The sequence below is a fragment of the Macaca mulatta genome, chromosome 5 (assembly GCF_049350105.2).
Source record: "Macaca mulatta isolate MMU2019108-1 chromosome 5, T2T-MMU8v2.0, whole genome shotgun sequence".
NCBI lineage: Eukaryota > Metazoa > Chordata > Mammalia > Primates > Cercopithecidae > Macaca > Macaca mulatta.
Window position 1 is genome coordinate 177387594 of NC_133410.1, and position 24764 is coordinate 177412357.

The 24764-nt window shown below is 38.3% G+C and overlaps 2 protein-coding genes across 19 annotated transcripts in view; one reads left to right on the top strand and one right to left on the bottom strand.

Moving 5' to 3' along the window:
• Nucleotides 1-24764, top strand: part of PALLD (palladin, cytoskeletal associated protein) — a 434582-nt gene that overhangs the window by 393433 nt on the left and 16385 nt on the right. For 7 of the 18 annotated variants that reach the window (XM_015139485.3, XM_015139484.3, XM_078002426.1 and 4 more), the window contains 5 exons: nucleotides 3815-3950; nucleotides 7469-7567; nucleotides 9431-9481; nucleotides 11319-11540; nucleotides 16469-16618. In XM_015139485.3, the coding sequence (XP_014994971.3) occupies nucleotides 3815-3950; nucleotides 7469-7567; nucleotides 9431-9481; nucleotides 11319-11540; nucleotides 16469-16618 (658 nt within the window). The remainder of the gene's footprint in view (nucleotides 1-3814; nucleotides 3951-7468; nucleotides 7568-9430; nucleotides 9482-11318; nucleotides 11541-16468; nucleotides 16619-24764) is intronic. The other 11 variants (XM_028848875.2, XM_001082273.5, XM_078002427.1 and 8 more) reach the window with 3 other exon arrangements.
• The window catches only part of CBR4 (carbonyl reductase 4), a 154613-nt gene that overhangs the window by 24457 nt on the left and 105392 nt on the right, over nucleotides 1-24764 (bottom strand). The window lies entirely within an intron of this gene.

Below are 24764 nucleotides of genomic sequence, written 5' to 3' on the forward strand. Positions count from 1 at the left end.
CAGAGTGAAAAAAAAAAAAAGAAAAGAAAAGAATAATCAGGGTGTTTACTTGAGCCAAAGACTAATTGTAATTGTACCCTTTGAAAGGATAAATTACCCTTGTGACAGGGACACAAACCAAGGTGACAACTCTATGAAATGTTCCAGAGCAGTTGTTCTAAGTCCCTTTAAGAGTCAAATATACTGAGAAATGCTTCCCAAGGAACAGGACTTATTCTACAGTGAACAGATAGATATTTTCTGGTCCAAGGGAACTTGTGGCTGACTTTTAAAAACCAGTTCTCTGCTCCTCTGTTGAGATGACCTGTTCTGACCTTAATGGTCCCCCTATCCCCTGTTTCTTCCTCATTTGTGCTGAGAACACAGCTCTCAGTGTAGTCTACCTGCAAAAACACAGTGGTGCCTTCTGTCATCGAAGGCTGCTCGTCAGCACATAGTTGTGCAATGGTTTACCTCGCACAGGCTTCCAGTAATAATGGGAACGTGTGTGTTCCCAGTCCTTGCTGATGTAACAGAGACCTCGCTGTCTTCAGTTTACCTTTAAGATGACTTCAGAACCTAGCTCTTCTAGTTCTCAGATGTAAGGCTGTAGTCAAATGCAGAGAACTTTACATCTAAAATTGTATAATTTGTACTTGTCCTGAGGCTGACTTTTTACATATGGTCTGATTTCACATGGCTCTGGCACAAGTCTTCTTGACTGAGGAGGGGAGGGGAGAGAGAAATCAGAAGTAGAGATAGACAGTACATCCATTCACTCATTTCAGAAATATTATTTGAGTGTCTGTTAACAGCACTGTGATTAACAAAGGAGCCATGGTAAGGGAGAGACAATATGAAAAAGCAATAGCAGAGTGATAGATGCTATCAAGAAAACAACTAATGGGACAGGCTTAGTCAGGGACATCCTTTCCAAGGAGTCATTAGGCTGAAGACTGATGATAACAACCCCAGGTAAAGCAGTAGGAGGAGGGTCCAGGCTTAGGAAAACTAGCAAGCTATGTATGTGTTTGTTAAAGGATTGCATGGTACTAGAAATCGAAGTTATAAATAATTCCTGTGGTTCTTACTGTCTCAGGGTCTCCCTAAATATCAAAATCAGTTCGTAAAGTCTAGTGTTATCTTATTTGAACTTCAGGGCAAATGACTAAAAGGGACAAACCTAGAATAGCAGGTTTTAATCAGTTAGCATATTTTCCACTGTAGGTATCAGAAAACTCAACTACAAGGAGATTCGATCTACAGGGTTTACTGACTTATGAAACAAGTCTGGGGTAGGGCAGTTCCGTGGTAGGTTAAGACAGTGCCCCCAAAGCATTATCAAGGCCCAGGTACTCTCCGTCTTTTCAGTCTATCATCATTGGCACATTTGGGTTCTCCTCTTACAGTTATAGAGTGAACACTGCCGCTTTTGACATTGCATTTCTGACACAGTGATATCCAGTGAAAGAAGAGGGGCATTTCTTCCTTCTGTTTCTTTTCAGAGATGAGTGAATTTTAACTAGAGCACCGCCACCCTCTCACTCCCCGCCACTCCCCCATTCTCATTGGCCCAGGCTATATCGCATGCCTTTGGCCAAGCTAATCACTCTCCAGGGGATTGAGATCATTTAAATTGGTGTACATTAATTACCCCCTGAGTTTGGGGAGGGGGATCACGTTTCTATAAGCACATTGAACGGTGAACACCCAGCAAAATCAGGAAAAATTCAGCAAGGAAACAAAGGGGAGTGGCCAAGAGGAAAGAACGGCTGTTGGGAAGACCAGGAGCACAGGCCTCAGGAGTGCATGGCATCATGACTTAGGAGGGACGGGGGCAGAGTCTTTACAGGATCCTCAGAGATTCTGCTGCATACTTAGTGGCTGTTTTGTTCCCAGCACTGGTGGGTGAAATGGTGAACCCACTGTTTAGGTACGTTCCTTAGCCTTACTTGTGCTTTCCACTGTATCAGTGAAGTGACATGAGGCACACAGTGCCTTGACACTTTGGCAGTAAAGTTTTTTTGTTTGTTTGTTTTATTTTTTTTAATATTTATTTTTTTTTAGACAGAGTCTTGCTCTGTCGCCCAGGCTGGAGTGCAGCGGTGCGACCTTGGCTCACTGCAACCTCTGCCTCCAGTGTTCAAGCAATTCTCATACCCCAGCCTCCCAAGTAGCTGGGACTACAGGCACCCACCACCACATCCAGCTAATTTTTGTATTTTTAGTAGAGAGAGGGTTTCACCGTGTTGGCCAAGCTGGTCTCAAACTCCTGGCCTCAGAGGATTCACCCACCTTGGTCTCCCAAAGTGCTGGGAATACAGGCATGAGCCACCACACCCGGCCTGCAGTAAAATTTTTAAACTTAGAAATATCTTATCATGAAGTATGTAATATAAATAAGGAACTATATACAATTTATATGTATACTTTAATAAAATGAAACTCTTACCCATTTCTAGTACCTTTGAAGCCCCCATGTGACCCTCCCCAATTGCATCCACTACTCTCCCTGAGAGGTAACTGCTACCCTGAATTTCTGAGTCAATCATTCTCTTCTCTTCATGGTTTTACCATGTATGTATGCTCCCCCTCCATTTCTTTCTAAAACTTTTGCATATATCACCTAGAGAACTTGTTAAAACACAGATTGCTGGGCCCCAGCTCTGAATTTGTGATTCAGTAGGTCTGGAGTGATGCCAAAAATCTGCATTTCTAACGACTTCAGGTCATGCTAATGCTGCTGGTCCAGGGACCACACTTTGAGAACCACTGCTGTAGCAGGGGACTGGTTTGCTTTTGCCTGTTTATAAATACAAGTATATCATATATATTCTTCTGTCACTTGCTTTTTTTCCACTGGAACTTTGTTTTTGAAGTTCAGCTTTGTTGATATGGGTAGCGATAGGTCAATTCATTTCCCCATTGCTTAGTATTCTGTTTCCCATTAATTTTTGTCCACTGCCCTGTGAGAGAAAAGGAAGAAAAATAGGAAGCAACTTGCTTAAGGCACCAACAGAAGTGATTCTGTACCCCCCAGGCATCCAGCACCAACGACCCTTGGTTCACACAGCTCAGGTCATTGTTGCTGCCTTTGGAAGGAAAGAGGCAGTGAGATATCACCTGTCCTAAGAGCCCTGGGCTCGCCAGAAGTTCAGGAGGCTTTGGGACACCAGGCACAGCAGGACCCGCAGACCTCCCAGAGCCCTCTTATATAAAATAGACCTCAAATAACATTGGCCTATCCTAATCAAATCAGATATAAGGGGATGGAAGGGAAGGTAACAAACTTAATATTGATTTCAAATGGGCTAGGCACTATTGTTGAATAATGATTACAAAGCACTAGAAGACTGAATAAAAGTATGATAGAAATACGTTCACTTTCAACCTCTCAACATTCATATGTGGTATATATTTTCCTGTCAACATTCATATGTGGTATATATTTTTTTAAAACTCGCCCAAGGTCACAAACTTAATACAAGATAGAGTCAGATTTTAAACCTAGGTCTACTTACAAATCATATCATTCTTTCATTTTATGCTGCCGCCTTGCTGAGACTAAAATGTAGGCCTTCGCCATCCTTGGCATCTGCCTACCCACTAAGGCATACTCCCCTAATGTATATGAACCTTCTCTGAAGCCTGGATCTAATTAGTGTTACCTGAACCAGCTTTCATGGTTCTTTCCATAATAGTTGCAATAGATGTAGCATAAAAAAGAGTGGGAGGACATGCTGACACCTTGCACTGTCTTTGTTGGACTTGAATGTTTGACTTGGATTTATATGCCTGGCGACTAACTATATTGCCTTGTGTTTTTGTCCTGCAGAGGATTTCCAAAGAAGGCCAGTAGAACTGCTAGAATAGCCTCTGATGAGGAAATTCAAGGCACAAAGGATGCTGTTATTCAAGATCTGGAACGAAAACTTCGCTTCAAGGAGGACCTCCTGAACAACGGCCAGCCGGTACTGATAGATTTGGGACCCGGACTTGGAATATTAGCTACCCACATACCTTTCTTTCTTTTTCTAAGACTTAGGCTCTTGATATTTGTCCACAACATTATTATTATTATTATTATTATTATTATTTTTGAGACAGGGTCACACTTCATCACCCATGCTGGAGTGCAATGGTGTTATCACAGCTCACTGCATCCTTGACCTCCCAGGCTCAAACAATCCTAAGACCCCAACCTCCTGGGTAGCTGGAACCACAGGCACATGCCACCATGTCTGGCTAATTTTTTGTTTTTGTGGAGACAGAGTCTCCCTGTGTTGCCTAGGCTGGTTTCAAACTCCAGAGCTCAGGCTATCTGCCCGCCTCGGCCTCCCAAAGTGCTGGAATTACAGGCGTGAGGCATTGCACACAGCCACATTATTTTATTACCCTTGAATCTCAACATTTCTCTTAATATTAGCATTTGAATCCAGAGACAAAAGAGAAAATGAAAGGCCTTCCTTCTATTCAGTCTTCACTGCTTTCTCCTATGCATAAAACCTTTCTAAGAATGAAGAGAGTAAGTGGGAAAGAAAGGAAGAAGGAAGGGCAGATATCTGGTTGGGAGTGGAACAAATGAGCAATGCCAATGGTATTTAAAAAAAAAAAAAAAAGAAGAACACAGGGATTCCATTCTGGCTGATAGGGTTGGGGAGGGATGGAGAAGGTGTGCTTTGGAATGGTTTATATAGTATCAAAAAGAAAATTTGTTTTCTATGGTATATACTGCTTACATACACACAAAAAAAATCTAGAGAAACCATTGGGGAAGTTCTGTTCTTTTCTCTTGGACTACTACTAGACATTGATTCAGCATCTGAAAGAGTAAAGGCTGTTCCAAAATCTTATTCTGGTTTGCTAGAGCAAGACAACTAAACTGTAGGAAAAAATAATTATTTTACAGCTGCAGAACTGTACCTAAATAGATTTGGTAAAATATATAGATAAGATGTTTTCTCCACTGGATTTAAGTCTTTCCTCATCAGTTTTTTGGTTTTCTTTTTCCATCTCTTTTATTGATGCTATTCTTTTAAAATACTCTTTTTTTAAAAAAATACTATTTCCAGAATATTTTAAGGGGATGGGAAAAGCAAATCTAGGAAATAAGACATACCAGGTAAAGGAGAAGAACCTTCTGTAGCTTTATTAAGGAATTATCACTGGAAAAATTTGCCTGGCTCTTAAGTACAAAAAAAAGGATCTTTTTGTATAAAATCTCCCTTTCACACACCTTTTTCAGAGTAGAAAGCTCTCTCTAATTATGTTTTCTGAGAATTTTATTTATCAAACATTGATAAGTAAAACTGTGAGAACAGACCACACTTGAATAGAAAGGTGGAGAGCAGAGGAGGGGTGCTGAGTGCTGATTTTAGTTATTAGGGTATCTTAATCTGATTAAGAAAGATTAAAATTTGAATGAAGTTTTGTGTTAGTTACTCATTTCCCTGAGTATAGAAGATTTTCACAAAAGGAAAATATTTTCTCCCTGAAATAAGTGATTGCATGTGTAAATGTACATACTCTGGAAGTTTTCCCTGGCTCTGTCAACTAAAGCCTTTAAAAGATTAAAATAAATACATATGGGAACTTTTTCAAGCCAGGTAAGGCATCACTCCAGTTTTTTTGTTTTTTTGTTTTTTTGGGCTATTTATGTCAGTGTTCCTTATGGACTAAGATTCTCTTGGTTAAGGTAAGACTTCCATAAGCTATTGGTCAACCCACATTATATATATTGTATGTATATTTATATTCATCTGTTTAGCAGTGAATAACATTCACAGTAAGTTCCACAGGTATCCACATTTGAGAGCTTAAAATGACAAGTAAGGTTTCCCTTTTTAGAAAATGGGATTCTCAACCAACTTTTTCCTATTATTATATATTATTCTCTTTCTTATTTTTGGTGTCTGTGGACAAGGGCTTTTATAGCCAGATGGCATAGTGACTTAGAAACAAAACTGTGAGGTATATTTGGCTTCTAGTGGTAGCAGGTGCATTCTAGTGAAGGAATAGATATGAAATTGGTACTTCTGCTTATGAGGGACAGAGTGGAAATCACTTCAGGCCTGCCTTTGATGTGTTACAATTCTCCATGAAAATATTAAGAAAGCTTTTTAAGAGATCAGGTATTTAAGACTCTCTTTGAAAACTGAATTCACTGATTTTTTTAATAGGTGTAAGAAAATTAATTTAATAACATAATGGACTCAGATGCTTCATGCAGCACTCAGACTCCTACCTCTGCCTCTCTCTTCTTGTCCTCTGCCCTTTCTTTATTAAGTGAAATAATTTGAACTGCAGGACTATCTGTCATTTGGCATTTGACTTGTTTCACTTCCCGGTTTCAGCTGGGATTGAGACCAGCAATTACTGGAAATTATAAATTTACCCAACATATTTTCCTGATTAGAGAGCTTCCAATCAAATTTGCATTTATATTTAGAAGTTTGGAAGTTTATCTGGAATAATTTCTGTACATTTTTTAGATTCTGCCTTACCAATTATTCTCTTATTTCTAATCAAATACTTGCTTATAAAATGCCCCTGATGAGGCAGATGGTGTCTGAAAGTTCCTTCCAGACCTGTAAGACTAAGGCACTTTAGAATGAGTATTCAAGAGCAGGTATCACCCCAGTAGTCACACAAAAATGCTGGCATTTCTTATGTATAAGAATGGCATAGGTAAAATGGTTTGGGCCAATTCCAAAGTGCTAGCTGTGAGATGCAAGAACACTACCACTTTCTTTGCCTGATGGGCAAGCAGTCTGCCTCTGAGTCAAGTCAACCGAGCCCGTTAGCTTTGGCAAGTGTCTTGCATAATCCTGTTGCTAATTCAGCCATGCACCTCATTCTCTGTGGATTATAATAATTGCCTCCAATCCCCTACATTACACAGCAGCCTGGGAAATGCTCTTAGAGGTGAGAACCCCATCATTGCCAGCTCATCCAAATCTTCCTTTAGCTAACGTTTAATGAGCACATACTGTTAAATGACTGATAGAATCATTTCCATTAGTGATACCCGTTCTTTTCTTTTTAGTCAGTTTATTCTCCTTTGAGTATCATTCTCTTTTTTCTCTCAGTCAGTATTAGAGATGACTTGGCTGTTCTGAAGCTGATGGACGGCTATAAAAATAACATTTCTTTTAAATGGTATTTTGCTGTTTTAATATCTTTTTTTCTATGTTTTTCATTAAGGACATGACAAATCTTTTCTCTGTGTTTCTGCCTTACCGCTTATTGCTCACTTTAAATTTGTGCTGTACCAATTGGTGGCTCTCTGGATTAGGCCATTAGTACTAGAAAGGGAGGTAAAAAGGTAGAACAGCTGAAGCAAGAAAAAGAAAATATGCAGGTATCTGAAGCTGGAGAGAGAACAGTTACAGAAAATCATTAAAATGTGTTGTTTTTTACTCTTTTTCATAGGGCAATACATATTTATGGTTTTGCTAATTTTGTATTTTTTGGGACTTACTTTGTTTAGAGGTTAACATACGAAGAAAGAATGGCTCGCCGACTACTAGGTGCTGACAGTGCAACTGTCTTTAATATTCAGGAGCCAGAAGAGGAAACAGCTAATCAGGTACACCATGTTGCTCTGGACTTCCTAGGGTAACATTTATTATGTCCCCTTTTTCCATCTTCCTTATGGATACTGTTTTTGGGATTCATTCTGTGGAAAGTAGAGGGCAAGTCACAGAAAAGCAGTATTAATATCACTCAACCTCACAGCTAATTTTTATTGAGCACATACTATGTTAAGTGACTGACAGAATTCCTTCCATCAGTGATGCCTGTTCTTTTTATCTTCTTCTTGATTATTCTCCTTTCCAGTACCTTTCCATTTTCCTATCCTATGTTTTTTGCAAAATAATTTTGTGTGGAGAAACACATTTTCACTGACATTGTTTGAAATAACTAGTGAATACTTCCCATTAGAGTTGGCCCTTGAACAACACGGGAGTTAGGGGGACCAACCCCATGCACTGTTAAAAACCCACATATGGCCAGATGCAGTGGCTCATGCCTGTAATTGAAGCACTTTGGGAGACTGAGGCAGGCGGATCACAAGGTCAGGAGATGGAGACCATCCTGGCCAACATGGTGAAACCCCGTCTCTACTAAAAATACAAAACTTAGCCGGGTGTGGTGGCGCATGCGTGTAGTCCCAGCTACTCGGGAGGCTGAGGCAGGAGAATTGCTTAAACCCGGGAGGTGGAGATTTCAGTGAGCTGAGATTGTGCCACTGCACTCCAACCTGGTGGTACAGTGAGACTTCATCTCCAAAAACAAAAAAAAACACATACAACTTTTGACTCTTCAAAAACTTAACTAATAGCCTACTGTTGACTGGAAGCCTTACTGATAACAAAGAGTTTATTAACACATATTCTGTATGTTATATGTATTATAGACTGTACTTTTAAGTAAGCTAGAAAAAAGAAATGTTATGAAGAACATCTTAAGGAATAGAAGTTACATTTACAATTCATTAATGGAAGGTGGGTCATCATAAAGGTCTTCATCCTCATCATCTTAAATTAGAGTAGTCTGAAGAGGAGGAAGAAGACGAGGGGTTGGTCTTGCTTGTCTCAGGGGTTGCAGAAGAGGAAGAAAATCCATATATAAGTGGACCCATGCAGTTCAAACCTGTGTTGTTCAAAGGTCAACTGTTTAGCCTTAATATCTAGTCAAAATAAAACAGAAAATATTATCTGTTTATCTTCTTTCACATATATACAGATTCTCTTTAACTTAGTATGGGGTTATGTCCTGATAAACCCATTGTAAGTTGGAAATACTGTAAGTTGAAAGTGCATTTAAGGCCGGGCGCAGTGGCTCACGCCTGTAATCCCAGCACTTTGGGAGGCCAAGGCGGGTGGATTACCTGAGGTCAGGAGATCGAGACCAGCCTGACCAACATGGTGAAACCCTGTCTCTACTAAAAATACAAAAATTAGCCAGGTGTGGTGGTGTGCGCCTGTAGTCCCAGCTACGCGGAAGGCTGAGACACAGGAATCGCTTGAACCCGGGAGGCAGAGGTTGCAGTGAGCCAAGATCGTGCCACTGCACTCCAGCCAGGTGACAGAGCGAGACTCCATCTCAAAAAAAAAAAAAAAAAGTGTATTTAATACACCTAACCTACTGAACATCATAGGTTAGCCTAGTCTATTTTAAATGTGCTCACAACACTTACATTAGCTTACAGTTGGGCAAAATCATCTAACACAAAGCCTATTTAAAATAAAGTATTGAATATCTCATGTGATTTATGGAGTACTGTACCGAAAGTGAAAAGCAGAATGGTTGTGTGAGTACTCACAGTACCGTTACTACCAAATGCTTATTGCTAGCACAAAAGTTTCACTTAAGGAAAATTGGAAATCTTGCTGCATTCTTATTATTTCTATTATTAGTCTTCACATGTTTTTTTCTACCATTACAGGACATTGGTTCTCCTCATGCTTCTGTAGGGAGTCCTCTGGATGGTCAAAAGGTTAAGCTTTTCACCTTTCTTCTTCTTCCAGTCTTTCACTGTGTCTATTTTCTTCTGTTCTTCCTGTTTTACGTGTGTTTCTATCTTTTCTGTCATATATTAATTATAAATGCTATGACCAGTGTCTATTTCATTTAATATCAGATATGCAAAATTACTGCAACATGAGTTTTCTTGTCATGTATTTACCAGCTTGAATTTATTTATTTATTTTTATTTATTTATTTATTTATTTATTTATTTTTGAGATGGAGTTTTGCTCTTGTTGCCCAGGCTGAAGTGCAATGGTGTGATCTCGGCTCACTGCAACCTGTGCCTCCTGGGTTCAAGCGATTCTCCTGCCTTGGCCTCCCCAGTAGCTGGGATTACAGGTGCACACCAATATGCCTGGCTAATTTTGTATTTTTAGCAGAGATGGGGTTTCACCATGTTGGTCAGGCTGGTCTCGAACTTCTGACCTCATGTGATCCAACTGCCTTGGCTTCCCAAAGTGCTGGGATTACAGGCATGAGCCACAGTGCCTGGCCTCCGACTTGAATTTAGTTCTGTCATTAGTGGATACTCTGAACATTAAAGCAAGAAAAGTTTTTCATTTGTTATACCTTTCTATGAGGAAAAAATGTGCTAATTCTTCAAGTGATTAATTTGATAGCAATTAGATGAAGCAAAACAACTTGTGGTATAATTCTTGCAGTTTTATTCATACTGTTGTACTTCTTCCCTCAAACCAACAAACTGTTTTTTAAACACTGAGTAACTTCTTTAAGAGGAAACATCGTTAAAGTCATCTTTCATTTAATATTAAATAGGGAATATTTTACGTAGACTGCCTTGTCTTCATTGCACTTTTTCTTTTTTGTTTTGGAGACAGGGTCTCACTCTTTTGCCCAGGCTTGAGTGCAGTGGCACAATCACGGCCCACTGCAACCTCAACTTCCCAGGCTCAAGCGGTCCTCCCACCTCAGTCTCCCAAGTTGCTGGGACAACAGGCATGTACCACCATGCCCAGCTATTTTTTTTTTTTAATTTTTTGTAGAGATGGGGTCTCACTTTGTTGCCCAAGCTGGTCTCAAACTCCTGGCCTGAAGCAATCCTCCCACCTTGGCCTTCCAAAGTTTTGGGAATTACAGGCATGAGCCACTGTACCTGGCCTTTATTGCACTTTATAGGCAAGGAAATTGTAGGATCCACCTTCATCACCATAGGAATGTTGATGGACTGTTTGCTTTTGTGTTTTAGGCAAATTTTGACTAGACTGTCCTATTTTTTCTTCTAAAGATGGTGGGTTCCTAGCAGCTGCAGAGCTGAGGAGGAGGCCCTTGCAAGGCAGGGATTGTTATAGGTGAAAAAAACAAAACAAAACAAAACATGGTACCATTTTTGCTAAAATTGTATTAATATGGCAGCTGTTTGCCACATGTACTGTTAGCCTTCTGGAGAGATGCACCACCCTGCATCAGCTTTTACCCTACAGAAGGAAATCAGCGTTCCATTATATTTTATTGTTATCAACAGTTTAGGAATACATAGCTTTGCTTTTGCCTTTTTCTTTCCTTCCCCTTCTTTGCCCTTGCCTGAGAGAAAAGAAGGAAAAAAAATTGATCTTTCTTCCCCCGCTCTTTTTGGATGATAGGACTTGAAGACAATCTGCAATACCATATAAACTCACTTCCAGATGTTTTTTGTTTCATATGCAATTGAATTGGGCTCAGACTGTGTTTTTAAGCTCTATGGTAAAAATACCACTGTCTTCTAGGTCCTTATTGGGGGGCAGGGATAGACTTGACACTTTGTCAGAAGGGATTGAGTCTGCTAACTTAAACTTTCCTTGATACAGGAATACAAAGTCTCCAGCTGTGAACAGAGACTCATCAGTGAAATAGAGTATAGGCTAGAAAGGTCTCCTGTGGATGAATCAGGTGATGAAGTTCAGTATGGAGATGTGTCTGTGGAAAATGGAATGGCACCATTCTTTGAGATGAAGCTGAAACATTACAAGATCTTTGAGGGAATGCCAGTAACTTTCACATGTAGAGTGGCTGGAAATCCAAAGCCAAAGGTGAGCTGGGAACATGGCTTTTTAAGAGTCATTCTCTGAGGAAAGGTTTAGCTTCCAAAATATAGCATGCTGGTAGGAGACAAGAGATACAAATGATCTTTCTCAATACCCACGATATAAAGGGTTTTAAATATTCTGAAGTTCTGGGCCATCTTCAGGAGGCATTAGAAACCAAAAAAGGTGGTAGGGGAGTGGAGTTTGGGTTTGAAGAATAGAGTACAGAATAACTAACAGGGAGCTCTTCACACACCTATATCATTTATTCCTCATTGTTACTACCAAATCGCAAATAACTAAACTGAGTTCTGTGAGGTGAGTTTCCAAGGTTAGAGAGCTGGTGAGTGGCCAAGCCTGCATATGAACCCAGTGCTTGTACCATACAGAGAAGTAATGCTCACCACTGGTTGTAATAACTTACAGTCTTTAATCAAAACACCAAGGCTGCTTCTATTAATATTTACAGAGGGAGGTGGGGTGAGGAATATTGTTTAGAACGGATAATGACAAATTCTGATACCATGCAGGACTAGGATGACCTGGATGGGAGCCCTCCATGCAAACATATGGAAATGCTGGATAAGGAGCTGCCCTCTCTTTAAAGGAAGGCCTTAGAATCCCTGTTTACTAGCCCAGCAAGGCGATAAACAAGAGTACACTTTTCCCTAGAACTTGAGTGAAAAGAATAAAGAAGGCAAAAAGTTAAAACCTCTAAACTACACTATCATATGATAGGGAGCCAAAAGCTGAGAAATGTGAAATTTAGTGCTGGATGATTAAAATTCTTAGAAGCAAGCAAAACATTGCCCTATATAAAGGTAATAATATGTGAAGAAATAACCATGAGGAGAGTTGTGTTAGGCCATTTTTGCATAAAGGGATTCCTGAGACTGGGTAATTCATAAAGGAAATAGGTTTTATTGGCCAAGCATGGTGCCTCACACCTGTAATCCCAGCATTTTGTGAGGCTGAGATGGGTGGTCAGGAGTTTGAGACCAGCCTGGCCAACATGGTGAAACCCCATCTCTACTGAAAATACAAAAATTAGCTGGGCATGGCGGTGGGCGCCTATAATCTCAGCTACTCAGCAGTGACCGAGATCATGCCATTGCACTCCAGCTCGGGGCGACGACAATGAGACTCCGTCTCAAAAAAAAAAAAAAAAGGTTTTATTGGCTCACAGTTCTGCATGGTATACAGGTATAGTACTGGAATCTGCTCCTGGTGAGGCCTTAGGAAGCTTACAATCATGGCAAAGGCGAAGGTGGAAAAGGTGAATCACACAGCAAGAGTAGGAGCAAGAGAGAGAAGTGGTGGAGGTCCCAGACTTTTAAACAACCAGATCTCATGTGAACTAACTGAGCAAGAACTTACTTATCACCAAGGGGATGGTGCTAAACTATTCATGAGGGATCCACCCCCATGATCCAGTCACCTCCTGCCAGGCCCCACCTCCAACATTGGGAATCCCATTTCAGCATGAGATTTGGAGGGGACAGACATCCAAACCATAGTAAGAGTCAATAGTACAAGAAACAGAAAAACAGAAGGCCAAGTATTGCACGATATTGAACAATCTTAAGTAGCCTCTAAAATAACTTTAAAATGATTGAAACAATTTTAAAAAGAATGGAAACTATAATGAAAGAACAAGAATACAAATTTATAAAATAAGCATAGAGCAATGTACTCATTGAAATAAAAGGCTAATAGTGGCATAAAATAAGGAAAAGTGATTTAAAAAAATACATACCTGACACTTTTAGGTGTTAATTTCCAATAGCTCCATGCATTGTTTTATTTTTCCACTATGGCAGGTTTTACCATCATATTCTTTTCTTAAAACTGACATGCAACGCCAAAGTCAAAGATCAAAGAAAAAAGCCTTGAATTTTCAAACCCTATATACTTTCTAATAAAATGGGATTTTTAAAATAAACTCCATTGTTGTAGAAAACTTTTTACAATATTCTTGGCATAATTTACGTTAACAGCTGTGTATTCACAACATGTTATCAAAGGCATGTATTAAATTTGTAGCTTATGAATGAAATTCAACAAGGAATTATATCTTGAACTTCCAAGATATTCACAAAAAGATTCTACATTATTTTCAAAACTTACACAAGACTTAAGATCACTGATCAAGTTCTAAGATTATTCATTCTTATGGAATACTACATTAACTTGAAAGATGGGCTTTTGTTTTTAATATAACTGTATTTTCTTCCTAATATAAATTTAAATGTTTCACAGCTAACTTCATTGTTTAAACTTTTTATTGTTAAATGTTACTCTTTCATCCCTCCTTCCTGTCCCTCAACCTTCATCCTCCTTCCCATTCTTTTCTTCCCTCTCTCATTTATTAAAGGTCTACTTTGGCATATGCCATATAAATTACATTAGGATTGTTAAAGTATGGAATATTCATGTTTAAAGAAATACATGTTTTTTAGGCTTATGTTTTAAAAATATTTTATTCCTCCCTTGACATGCTTGTTCTAGTCGAGCCATAAGAAGATTGAAAATAATTTCTAATTTACCCTATTCTCATTCTTGTGCCCTCCCGAATTTCTCCCTGCATTAGTAGGCTTGGTAGAATTTTGGAAATATTTCTTAGATCTTATTTGAAAGTTATATGCCCAGTATAATGGAGGTGAAAAAATATGATTAAAGAAATAACTCAAGAACTGGCATTGTGGCAAGAATGCAAAAGGAAGAAATTGTATACTTATTACAGCTTCTTTTTTCCATCAGAAATAGTCAACCATAGCCAGGCGCGATGGCTCATGCCTGGAATCCCAGCCCTTTGGGAGGCTGAGGCAGGCAGATCTCTTGAGGTCAGGAGTTTGAGAACAGCCTGGCCAACATTGTGAAACCCCATCTCTACTAAAAATACAAACCATTAGCTGAGCATGGTGGCATACACCTGTAATCCCAGCTACTCAGGAGGCTGAGGCAAGAGAATCACTTGAACCCAGGAAGTGGAAATTGCAGTGAGCCAAGATCACGCCACTGCACTCTTTAGCCTGGGTGACAGAGCTAGACTCGTCTTAAAGGAAAAAAAAAGGAAAAAGAAAACATCAACTACTAAAAAGTAAAATAATTATGAAGTATGATACTTTACATAATTTAAGTTTTAGAACTGAAAGTTATTAGTCTAGTTGATGATTACTTTTTAGATTCTAGAGTTTAATACATAATATAGTTTCTGTAAATTTGGAGCTATCTGAAAAATGTGAGTTTGAAAAGTTAGAGCAGTCATATCCTGATAATTCATGCATTTATTTAGTGCTATATATTTCTAGTCTTTTCCTTTCTTAGGATGGAGGTTTCAAAAAGATTTTTCAGATTCAAATACTTTGACAGACAGTTGAATTTGAATGCCAGTTTATGTTACCAATTTACATACTGATTTACATTAAGGAAGAAGTTTGTTTTAACAACTAAAGGGTCTAAAGTATATTTCTTTTGTTAGGAATCAGTTAGGAATACTTTTGGCTGCAAGGAACAAAAAATGACAACAAAGAACTTGCTGTGGCTTAAAAAAGGAAAGGTTTATTTGCTTATCTAATAAGTCTGGAGGTGGGGTGATGTAGCTATTAATTCAGCATCTCAGTCATGTTAGGGCTGTTGGCACTGTGATTCATTATGATGAGCCTATCTTTCAACTGTGTTGTTCCACTAAATCAAAAATAATAATGAACTTAGCCAGGCATGGTGGCTCACACCTGTAATCCCAGCCACTCTGGAGGCTGAGGCATGAGAATTGTTTGAACCTGGGAAGCGGAGGTTACAGTGAGCCAGGATTGCACCACTGCACTTTGCACTCCAGCCTGGGGCGCCCTGTCTCCAAAACAAAACAAAACCTCAGAACTCAGACATCCATGGACAATTGGTTTTGTTTAAAAGTGAGGGAAGGAAGGAGGACCTTTGGACTACTTTAAAATATTGTATTTAGTCAAAATTTACTTTTATTTTTCACATTTTTTTCTTTTGAGACAGGGCCTCAGTAACCTAGGCTGGAGTGCAGTGGCATGATCACGGCTTACTGCAGCCTTAACCTCCTGGGCTCAGGCAATCCTCCTGACTCAGCCTCCCAAATAACTAAGACTATAGGCATGCACCACCACACCTATATTATTTTTTTTTTAATTTTTTGTAGAGACAGGGTCTTACTATGTTGCCCAGGTTGGTCTTGAATTCCTGGGTTTGAGCAATGCTCCTCAGCCTCCCAAAGTGCTGGGATTATAGGTAGGCATGAGCCACTGTACCTGGCCCACATTTAATTTTTTAACCGAAGTTATATATCTGAAAATTATTATACTTTTCAATACTACTATGTTTTCTTTAACATAATGGGGATAGGTGACATTTAACCTTTGTTCATATGCTTACTGGCCCAGAAATGAAGCAATAGTGTTCCACCCATCACCAACCCTTAGTTATTACCTCCCTCCCTACCAACCTCTTTTATTTGTCAAACACAATTCAGTGAAATGGTTAGAGTTTGGGGTCTGCTTTTGTTCTCCAAAACAACCTTTTTACTTTTATTTTATAAACAATACATTTTAATTGCTGGTACATTTGAAAAAAGAAAGAAGCAAAAAGAAAAACGGCCTGTAATGCCACTTCATAGAAATAATCATTGCCAAAATTCAGTATATCCCTTCATATAAATAATATATGAATGTAAGTGCCACATTTTTAAAAACAAAAGGAAGGTATATAATTTTAAAACTCCAATAGAATTTAAATGTTTACCTGCTTTTTTTCACTGAAAAATCAGTTTCTTATTCAGGTATTTGGTTTAACGTTTTAACATGAAAACTCAGATCAGCTCTGCAAACCACACTGTTACTGCTTTCAGTTCTCCAAATAGAGTAGGAATACACAAACTCTTAATCTTTAATCTTTGTTTCTATTCCCAGATCTACTGGTTTAAAGATGGGAAACAGATCTCTCCAAAGAGTGATCACTACACCATTCAAAGAGATCTCGATGGGACCTGCTCCCTCCATACCACAGCCTCCACCCTAGATGACGATGGGAATTATACAATTATGGCTGCAAACCCTCAGGTAAAGAAGGGTATAGTTCTGGGCTCAGTTCTGTGTCTAGTGCTTACAGGCATTTGACTGGACAAAGGAACTATTTAAAAGGTGAAGTTAAGAAGTTTCTTTGATTTATGAAACTATTTTTCCAAATTCTGCATCCATCTTGGTTTCAGAGGATAGAAGAATTCTTTGTTTCATGAATATTTATTTATTCCATCAGATGTTGTTCTATAGGAATGATTATGGTGCAGATGTTCATTCCTTCCACAAATATTAAGGGTCTAATATGTACACACTTTCTATGTGGGTGATGGGATTGCGTGGTAGACTGGAGAAAGTCCTATGGTTTAAAAAAAAAAAAAAGCAATTAACAAATACATAAATAATATAAATTTACATGAAGTTATATTACTTTACATAAATAATATAAAATTACATGAAGAAAATAAAGGAGAAAAAGAGAGTGAGTGGCATACATAGGCTGTATAAGAAAAACTCAACAAAGTAAAATATTTTCAAAGAAACATCAGTGGGATTTAATGTGCAAATGTAGACAAATGATAATTTTGTTAGCATTCAGGCTTATCAGTTTTCATCAAAATGTTTTCTCTTGTATTTGCCTTTAACTTAGGGTCAAAAAATCAGTTGCCTTCTTAGAATTTAATAGGAGGCTGCAGGTATCGTGTTGCCAGTTCAAGCCTGCAAATTCTTTTTTATTATGTTATACATTTTAGTCACTATGCTGGATATAGGGGATACAAAAATGAGTAAGAAGTTATTTTGTACCTTAAGAGCTCAATGTATGACAGGTAGTTTTACTAAGTCTGTAAAAGTCATATAAATAATACACTTTTAAAAAGGAAAAAAAAGGCATGGTAAAACAAACAGTTTTCTCTAGAAGTCATCTTTTTAGACTCTCTGATCTATTTATATCATTCCATATTATTTCTTTTGAAGAAAATATTTAGCATTAGAAACTATGTAAATAATTTTAATGATGCTACAAACTTTTAATTAAAGTTTCTGGCCCGGGTGCAGTGGCTCACACCTGTAATCCCAGCACTTTGGGAGGCTGAGACAGGTGGATTGCTTCAGCCCAGGAGTTTGAGACCAGCCTGGCCAACATAGTAAAACCCTGTCTCTACTAAAAATACAAAAATTAGCCAGGTGTGGTGGTATGCATCTGTAATCCAAGCTACTCAGGAGGTTGAGGCACGAGAATCACTTGAACCTGGGATGCAGAGGTTTCAGTGAGCTGAGATCATGCCACTGCACTCCAGCCTGGGTGACAGAGTGAGACTGTTTCAAATAAATAAAGTTTGTTCAAAGTTTATTATATTCTGATATTCCATGGTCATATAAATATATTTTTCTGCAGTAATATTAAGATCAGAATGAAAACAAATTATCCAGCTAATCAGGTTGTGATAGAGCACAGCAAACTCTTCACTGTTAATGAAAAGCTTCTATATTAATGCACATTCTTGAAGTTCTAAACTTTTTAATCAATGAACACATGACCATCACCCTGAAAAAGTTTAAATCACTATTATGAAGTTGCATTTTAATGTTTGTGTTTATATTTGATATATATGAAGAAACAAAAGTGGAACTTGCTTTTTTTTAATTTTTTTTGAGACGGACTCTTGCTCTGTTGCCCAGGCTGGAGTGCAGTGGTGTGATCTCGGCTCACTGCAATCTCCACCTCCTGGGTTCAAGCAATTCTTCTGCCTCAGCAGCACCACACCCAGCTAATTTTTTATATTTTTAGTAGAGACGGGATTTCACCTCAGGTGATCAACCTGCCTTGGCCTCTTTTTTCCTTAATATATTTTCAGTGCATTTCCTTGACATTAACAAATTCTAGCTTTTGGTTTAGTTTTTTGCCTGTTGAAGAAAATGGTGGAAAACTGACAAAATCCAAAATTTTTCTTCGTGTTGGGTCGTTTATTCCTCTTTTGCCGTAGAAAGGCTGGGATATATTATGGGATGGAATTATCTGTAGTCCTTAAGTATTTCCAACACTGGGACCCTGCTATTAATTTCAAGGCATTTTTCTTAGCATGTTATAAACTGTTATTGGAATAAGTCGTTTTATAGAACAAAAGAATATAAATGTAAAACTGCAATTGTGAGTCTGCTTAGTGTCTTCCTCAAATTATAGTAATGCATTTTTACATGTGGAAAAGTTCTCAGTGGGGAAGGACTGACTAAGTGGCCAATGGCAGTGTGCAGAGTTTAAGACAGCAGGCCAGCCTCGGGAGTCAGTAGTCTCCAATCATTTAAACTCTCTTGACAAATTATTATGAAGTCACTAGATGAAGGTGAGCTGCTGAAGATCTCCCTTGGATCATTCCATATTACATACATATAACATCACATTGTACCCCACAAATATATACAACTATAATTTGTCAATTAGAATAAAAAATAAATTTTTATTTATTTACATAGAGACAAGGTCTTCTTCCTCAGTCACCCAGGCTGGAGTACAGTGGCATGATCATGGCTCACTGCAACTTAGAAGTCTTGGGCTCAAGCAGTCCTCCCACTTCAGCCTCCCAAAGCACTGCCATTAGCCAAAAATAAACTTTTAGAAAATAAATGTGATCTTACCCAAAGCCCAATATATAATGCCAAAAAAAAAAAGAAAACCTTGTAAACATAGGGAAAAAAGGAAAGGAAGGAAATAAAACAGAAATGGTACTACATACGCCAAGATTGTAGGGCAACACTGATGATACCAAAAAACCTAGGATGAGGCCGATAGGCCGTGCAGTACAGGGGTTACGAGCATGAACTTTGGCATCAGGTGGATCTGAGCTGGAATTCTAGCTCTTCCACTCACTACCTGTGTGACCTTAGCAAGTCACTTAACTTCTCTGCCTGTTTCCTCCTTCGTAAAATGAGAATAATAGTAATACAGATTTAAATAGTACATGTAAAAAGCATTCAGTTTACCTGGCACATATAGTTTCAGTAAATGCTATAGTTTCAGTAAATGCTACTTATTGTCATTATTTTCATTCAGAGACAGTAACTACCCCATCTTAAAGCAACAGGCCTACAACAGAAGCCTGTGGAACCAGATCAGTAAAGGATCAGTTCCGTGTCTAGGTACTCCGTTCCCACAGTACTGTCAGAAAGTAAGCAAGTCAATTTGGGATGGAATTTCTACCCAGTATGTTGTTGGTGTGTGGTCTTCTGACCTCCTGGCTTTTCCATTTTATCACCCCCATGGGAAAGAACTTAGGCAGCAGATGTGGCTGTGCCACAACTGCCACAGCTGTGGGCTTGGGTGGAGGAGCTGTGAGCTAGAGGACGGCCACACCCATAGCACAGCTGACATCAGCCACACATGAAGCTGGGAAGCTGCTCTCTGCTCTCAGCACCCTCAGGCAGGGCCAAGAGAAGCCCCAAAAGAGAGTGATCACTGCCCTCATTCCAGGCCCCAGTAATTCACTGCTTTACAAATCCCAGGCTGAGCCCCATGGTTAACCCTCTCTGGTTCTTTGCTCTACCCTTTGGAGAGAAGACAAAGCAATGAGAAGTGGACTAGACCAGCCCTCCTAACAGAATATCCTATCCAACCTGTGATTTCAGCCAAAGGTAAAATAACTACTCTGGGTCTATCAAAAGGAGCAAAAAAGCAAAGATTCAAAGAACCCGCGCATCACAGTAACCAGACCAGTTCCTAACACTACCTATTAAGTATTCCAACTGACTCCAAAGATCAGTTGACACTCCCAACATCTTAATTAAGGGGAAGGGCTAAGAATCTTCTTTACCTAAATAACCCAAGACAGGCAAAAGGAAGGGAAACTCATGAAGTGAGTCTGAGTCTAGGCCTCAGTGTGTAGATGTGTATGTCCCATTGAAATTGTTGTGAGAGAATTTCGATATTTATGGCACTTCGCAGTAGTAGTATTTGTTCCAAGTTTCTGAGCATGTTGCCTGGTTGATTTTAATTCCAAGAGTAAAACCCCTCTTTTCTGTCTTGGGGTCTTTAGTAACTGGTATGTCCAAATATGGCAGATTGAAGTTCTGTGAGTCATCACTTAAAAATTGAAGTGAACTTTACTACCCATTAGAAAAACAAAGTGGCATTTAAACCATAACCAATGACAGACCATTTTTCTACCTAACTCTTGGTTAAAGTTACCATTTGTTGCTATAGGGATGCCATTCTGGAAATGTTTAACACTGTTAGAATCTCAACTTTACAACATCTATTACCATATATTAAAACATTTTGTTCTTGTAATTTATGAATTAAGACATGAGTTGAAATAGTCATGTCATAAAAGGTGGTAAAAAAAATTCAAAATCGCTAAATCTTTCAAGATATAGTAATCCCAAAAGCATATAGTTGACAGAAAACTGAAGTTGACTCCTTACTTCCTTAATGCCCTTTAGTTACCTTAAATTTTGAAATGTTAAAGCTATTTGGGTTTAGAAAAAAAAAGTATTTAAGTTTGAAAGGGAGAATACATGTATGTTTTCTAGTATACTGTAGCCCAGATGATGTGAAATGACCAAGGAAAAGAGGAAGAGTAGAGTGGAAAAATTAGTTCAGTAATGAAACACAGACGGTAGAGCTCTCCTGAGCAGTGGAAAATAATTACAGCAAGCAGCCAAGAGAAGAGTGAGAACCAAGGAGGGAGGAAAATATTCAAGTTCAGCAGAATATTTATAGAATATGATATTTTTCCACCTGGGTTAATATTTTGGGAATAAGAAAAACGTTAGATATTGTTGACTGCATCCAAATTCTACTTGGGATAGAACACACAAACATATACTGGGCTGTATGTCACACTTGAATGTGTGTAGCTCAAGCAATTCAGAAGAGACCAACGCAATCACATAGTTTAGCAAAATAATGAGTGATTGTGCAGTTACACCAAACAGAATGCCAAAATGAGGATCACAAATACAGTTTATTTTAGACTCTAATCCTATCTTTAAGAACAACTACATCTAAACACGAATGTTTTACTTTGTTTTGTTGTGTTGCTAAGTTACTTTGTATCGCACTTGGATTTTGGAATGGGTATTCTGCAGTTTGATGTTTCCTCAAACTGCATTATGTATACAAGTGGCAAGCTTTTATGAAGACCTGTGTGCCACAAGTTAAATTTCATAAACTATGAAATATAAATGTTATTTCCATATTATATAAATAATTGGCCTTGCACAAGGTATGAAATAATGTTTACAATCTGGATGTTTAATACAGAATCACTTTAAAAATTCAAACTTATTTGTAATGTAAGTTTTAAACTCTGTGGATTTGTTTGGAATAGAAAAGTAACACACAACTGAATTAAATATAAAATGTTAGTTTGTTGCTTGTGTTTTGTTTTAGCATTATAAGGTTTCCTGGCTCATTTCAAGCTTCACTTTAAACATTCCCTTCCATTATTCTTACGTTAATAGTAAAGCAGATAGAAATGAGAAAATTAATAAAAGCAAATGCAACAGCATTAATGTGCATCAGAGCCTACTATGATTACCAGGGTTATAGGCATATTATTATTATTAAAATCACTTATTGCTAATTCTGTATGATCTTTGTCAAAAACAGTATGTTCAGACTTAAAAACCTGAACTTTCTATTATGCACATTGAAGACATCTTTTTAAAAAAGCTTCACTGAACCCTGGTTTTTTTTTCTTGCCCAAACAAAAACGACAAAATTATACAACTTCATAGTTTGGATGCTCTCTAAATGCTCCTGGTTACGTATTGGTTAGTAATATATTTAGCCAATAACACTATATAAATCAAACTAATAATTCTGCCTCCCGAAGACCACACCTTCTTCCCCTTTTCTGTTCAGAAGTGAAGGCTGGTATCAGAATAGAAAGATTACAAATGGTAACTATTCCTTTTTCTTAAACTTGGGAAGTTAAGGAAATATTCTGTGGCAATATTTGTATATATGGTTTTAAGCAGTAGCAGCGAAAACCTTGAAAACAGTGTAGAAATGTGTGACCTTTCCAGGGTAGTATGCCAACCTGTTTTGTTTGTTTGTTTGTTTTTGGGGAGGGGAGGAAGAGGTAGGCTAAGCATATCAAGGATCTGTTTAGAGTTGAATAGGGCATATTTCCTCCTCCACATCAAATGCAGCCACCACACTAACAAGCACATTTCAGTATGATTGTGCTTAGCACCTTTCAAGCACCAGCAGAAGTTAAAAAGGTTAATCTGCTTCCCATATAGTCTGCCTGCTATGCCAAAGGTATTTTGTTTTTCCTTTGGAGTAAATTACATTCTAATACCAAGAAAAATAAAATCCCATTACATAAACAATTCTAAAGGATGCCTCAAAACTGGTTATTATAATTATATCCATAGTGAGTGCTACAATAATTTAACATTTTGAGCACTGGCTTCATGTAAAACACAATGCTGCCAGGTGCTTTACAAGTATTAATGCCTTTAATCTTCATAACCCATTAGGTATTAACTATACAGTCCTGTTTTACAGAGAAGGAAACTTAGAAAGATTAAGTTACCTACCTAAAGTCACTCGCCTGTAAGGGACAGCAGAACTGGTTTACAAACTTAGACTGATTCCAGAGCCACTGAGTGCCATACGAAGGTATTTGAGGCCCATCCCAGGATTAAGAGTACTAAGTGGCAGGGGAGATACTGGTTAAATATGAAGGAGTTTTAAAAGGAGGTAAGCATATACCTCACATAAAGTATATCCACATGGAAATTCTTACCAGGGTCCACCAAGCTGCTGGGGCTCCTAAAAACCATCTTGATGCATGTCCATGCATAATGTCTCAGACCCATGGTAACACAGTACCAGCTATGAGGAATTTAATAATGATAATTTATGATGTCACATATCATTTGATATTTATAAAAGCATTTAGGTTACATCATTTAACCCTTAAAACATCCTTGTGAGAGATATATGTAGCATCCCTATTTGTACAGAAGAAGAAACAAAGGCTTGAACAAATTCAGTGATTTGCTCAAAGTTTTATGAAAAGTCAAAACTCAAATCCAGATTAGTGGGATGGGTTTGTTTGACTGTTTGTAACAACCCATACCTCTTTGTCCAAATTCAAGGTTAAGTCTGAATTTAACTTACATTATATCTTTTTCTAACTGCATAAATAATTAGCTCATTTTAACTTACTGTGGATCTTCTGGGCTTCATGTCACAAGGAAGGATATATCCAAATCATCATGGAAGCCGCAAAGTACATAATAAGCCATATCCCGTATCAGTACAATTGAAGCTATTTGTGTAAAACAATACACATACTTCCTTGTCCTCAACCTCCAAAAAGAATCATTAATTTTATGTGTCCATTTGTTATCTTGTATGATGCATCAGTTGGGTAGTTCATGATGGGGGTCTTCTAAGCAAGTTATATCTAGATTTTCTATAGTAAGTACAGATCTGGAGAAGTTGGATGAAATTAATTTTTAGATTTCAAGCTAGTTTAGGGAATCCTAAATGTTTGCCAAGAGTTTAGCATGAGAGAATCTGTATCAAGTGGCCTGTGCTTCAGATACAGTTAATCTGAGTTAGAAATAATTCTCCTTCATAATGTTAGACTTCATATCTCCTTGGAAATTTTCAGGAAACACAGTGTTTTAACTGTGACCTCAATAGCAAACACCGTGAGTGCCAGAGGGAGTCACATATGTAGTGGTATAAAACTAGTCATGTTTGTTTCTTTGTGATGACCTCTTTTTGGTAATTCCTCATTCTTCTCCTGTCTGTATTACATTCCTATGTCTTTGCCTTTTCTGGGTGGTGGTAGCCCTAAAGAAGTCCAGGTTTTAGGAGATCTGCAGAGACCTCCCCCCTAGTTAGAGTCCTGCCCTTCACTGAATCCTACTATGAGTTTTTTTCTCTGCATTCCCTCCACGAGTGCCCTCACCCTGACCCTCACTCCAGTCTACTCACAGTTGGAAAGCAGTTCTTCAAAACACACAGAACACTGCAGCTTCTGTTACCTGTCTCTATAGGCAGCTTGCAATGAAACTGAGAGCCAATGGAAGAATTTTATTCTGAGTGTAAGTGCATGAGGGCTTCTCATCAACTGAGCTAGAATTCACTAAGTCTAATCATTGATGGTATATCTGCTTCTTGTTTTTCCTCTCTTGCTGTTACCTTTGGCAGTCATCAAAATTTAGA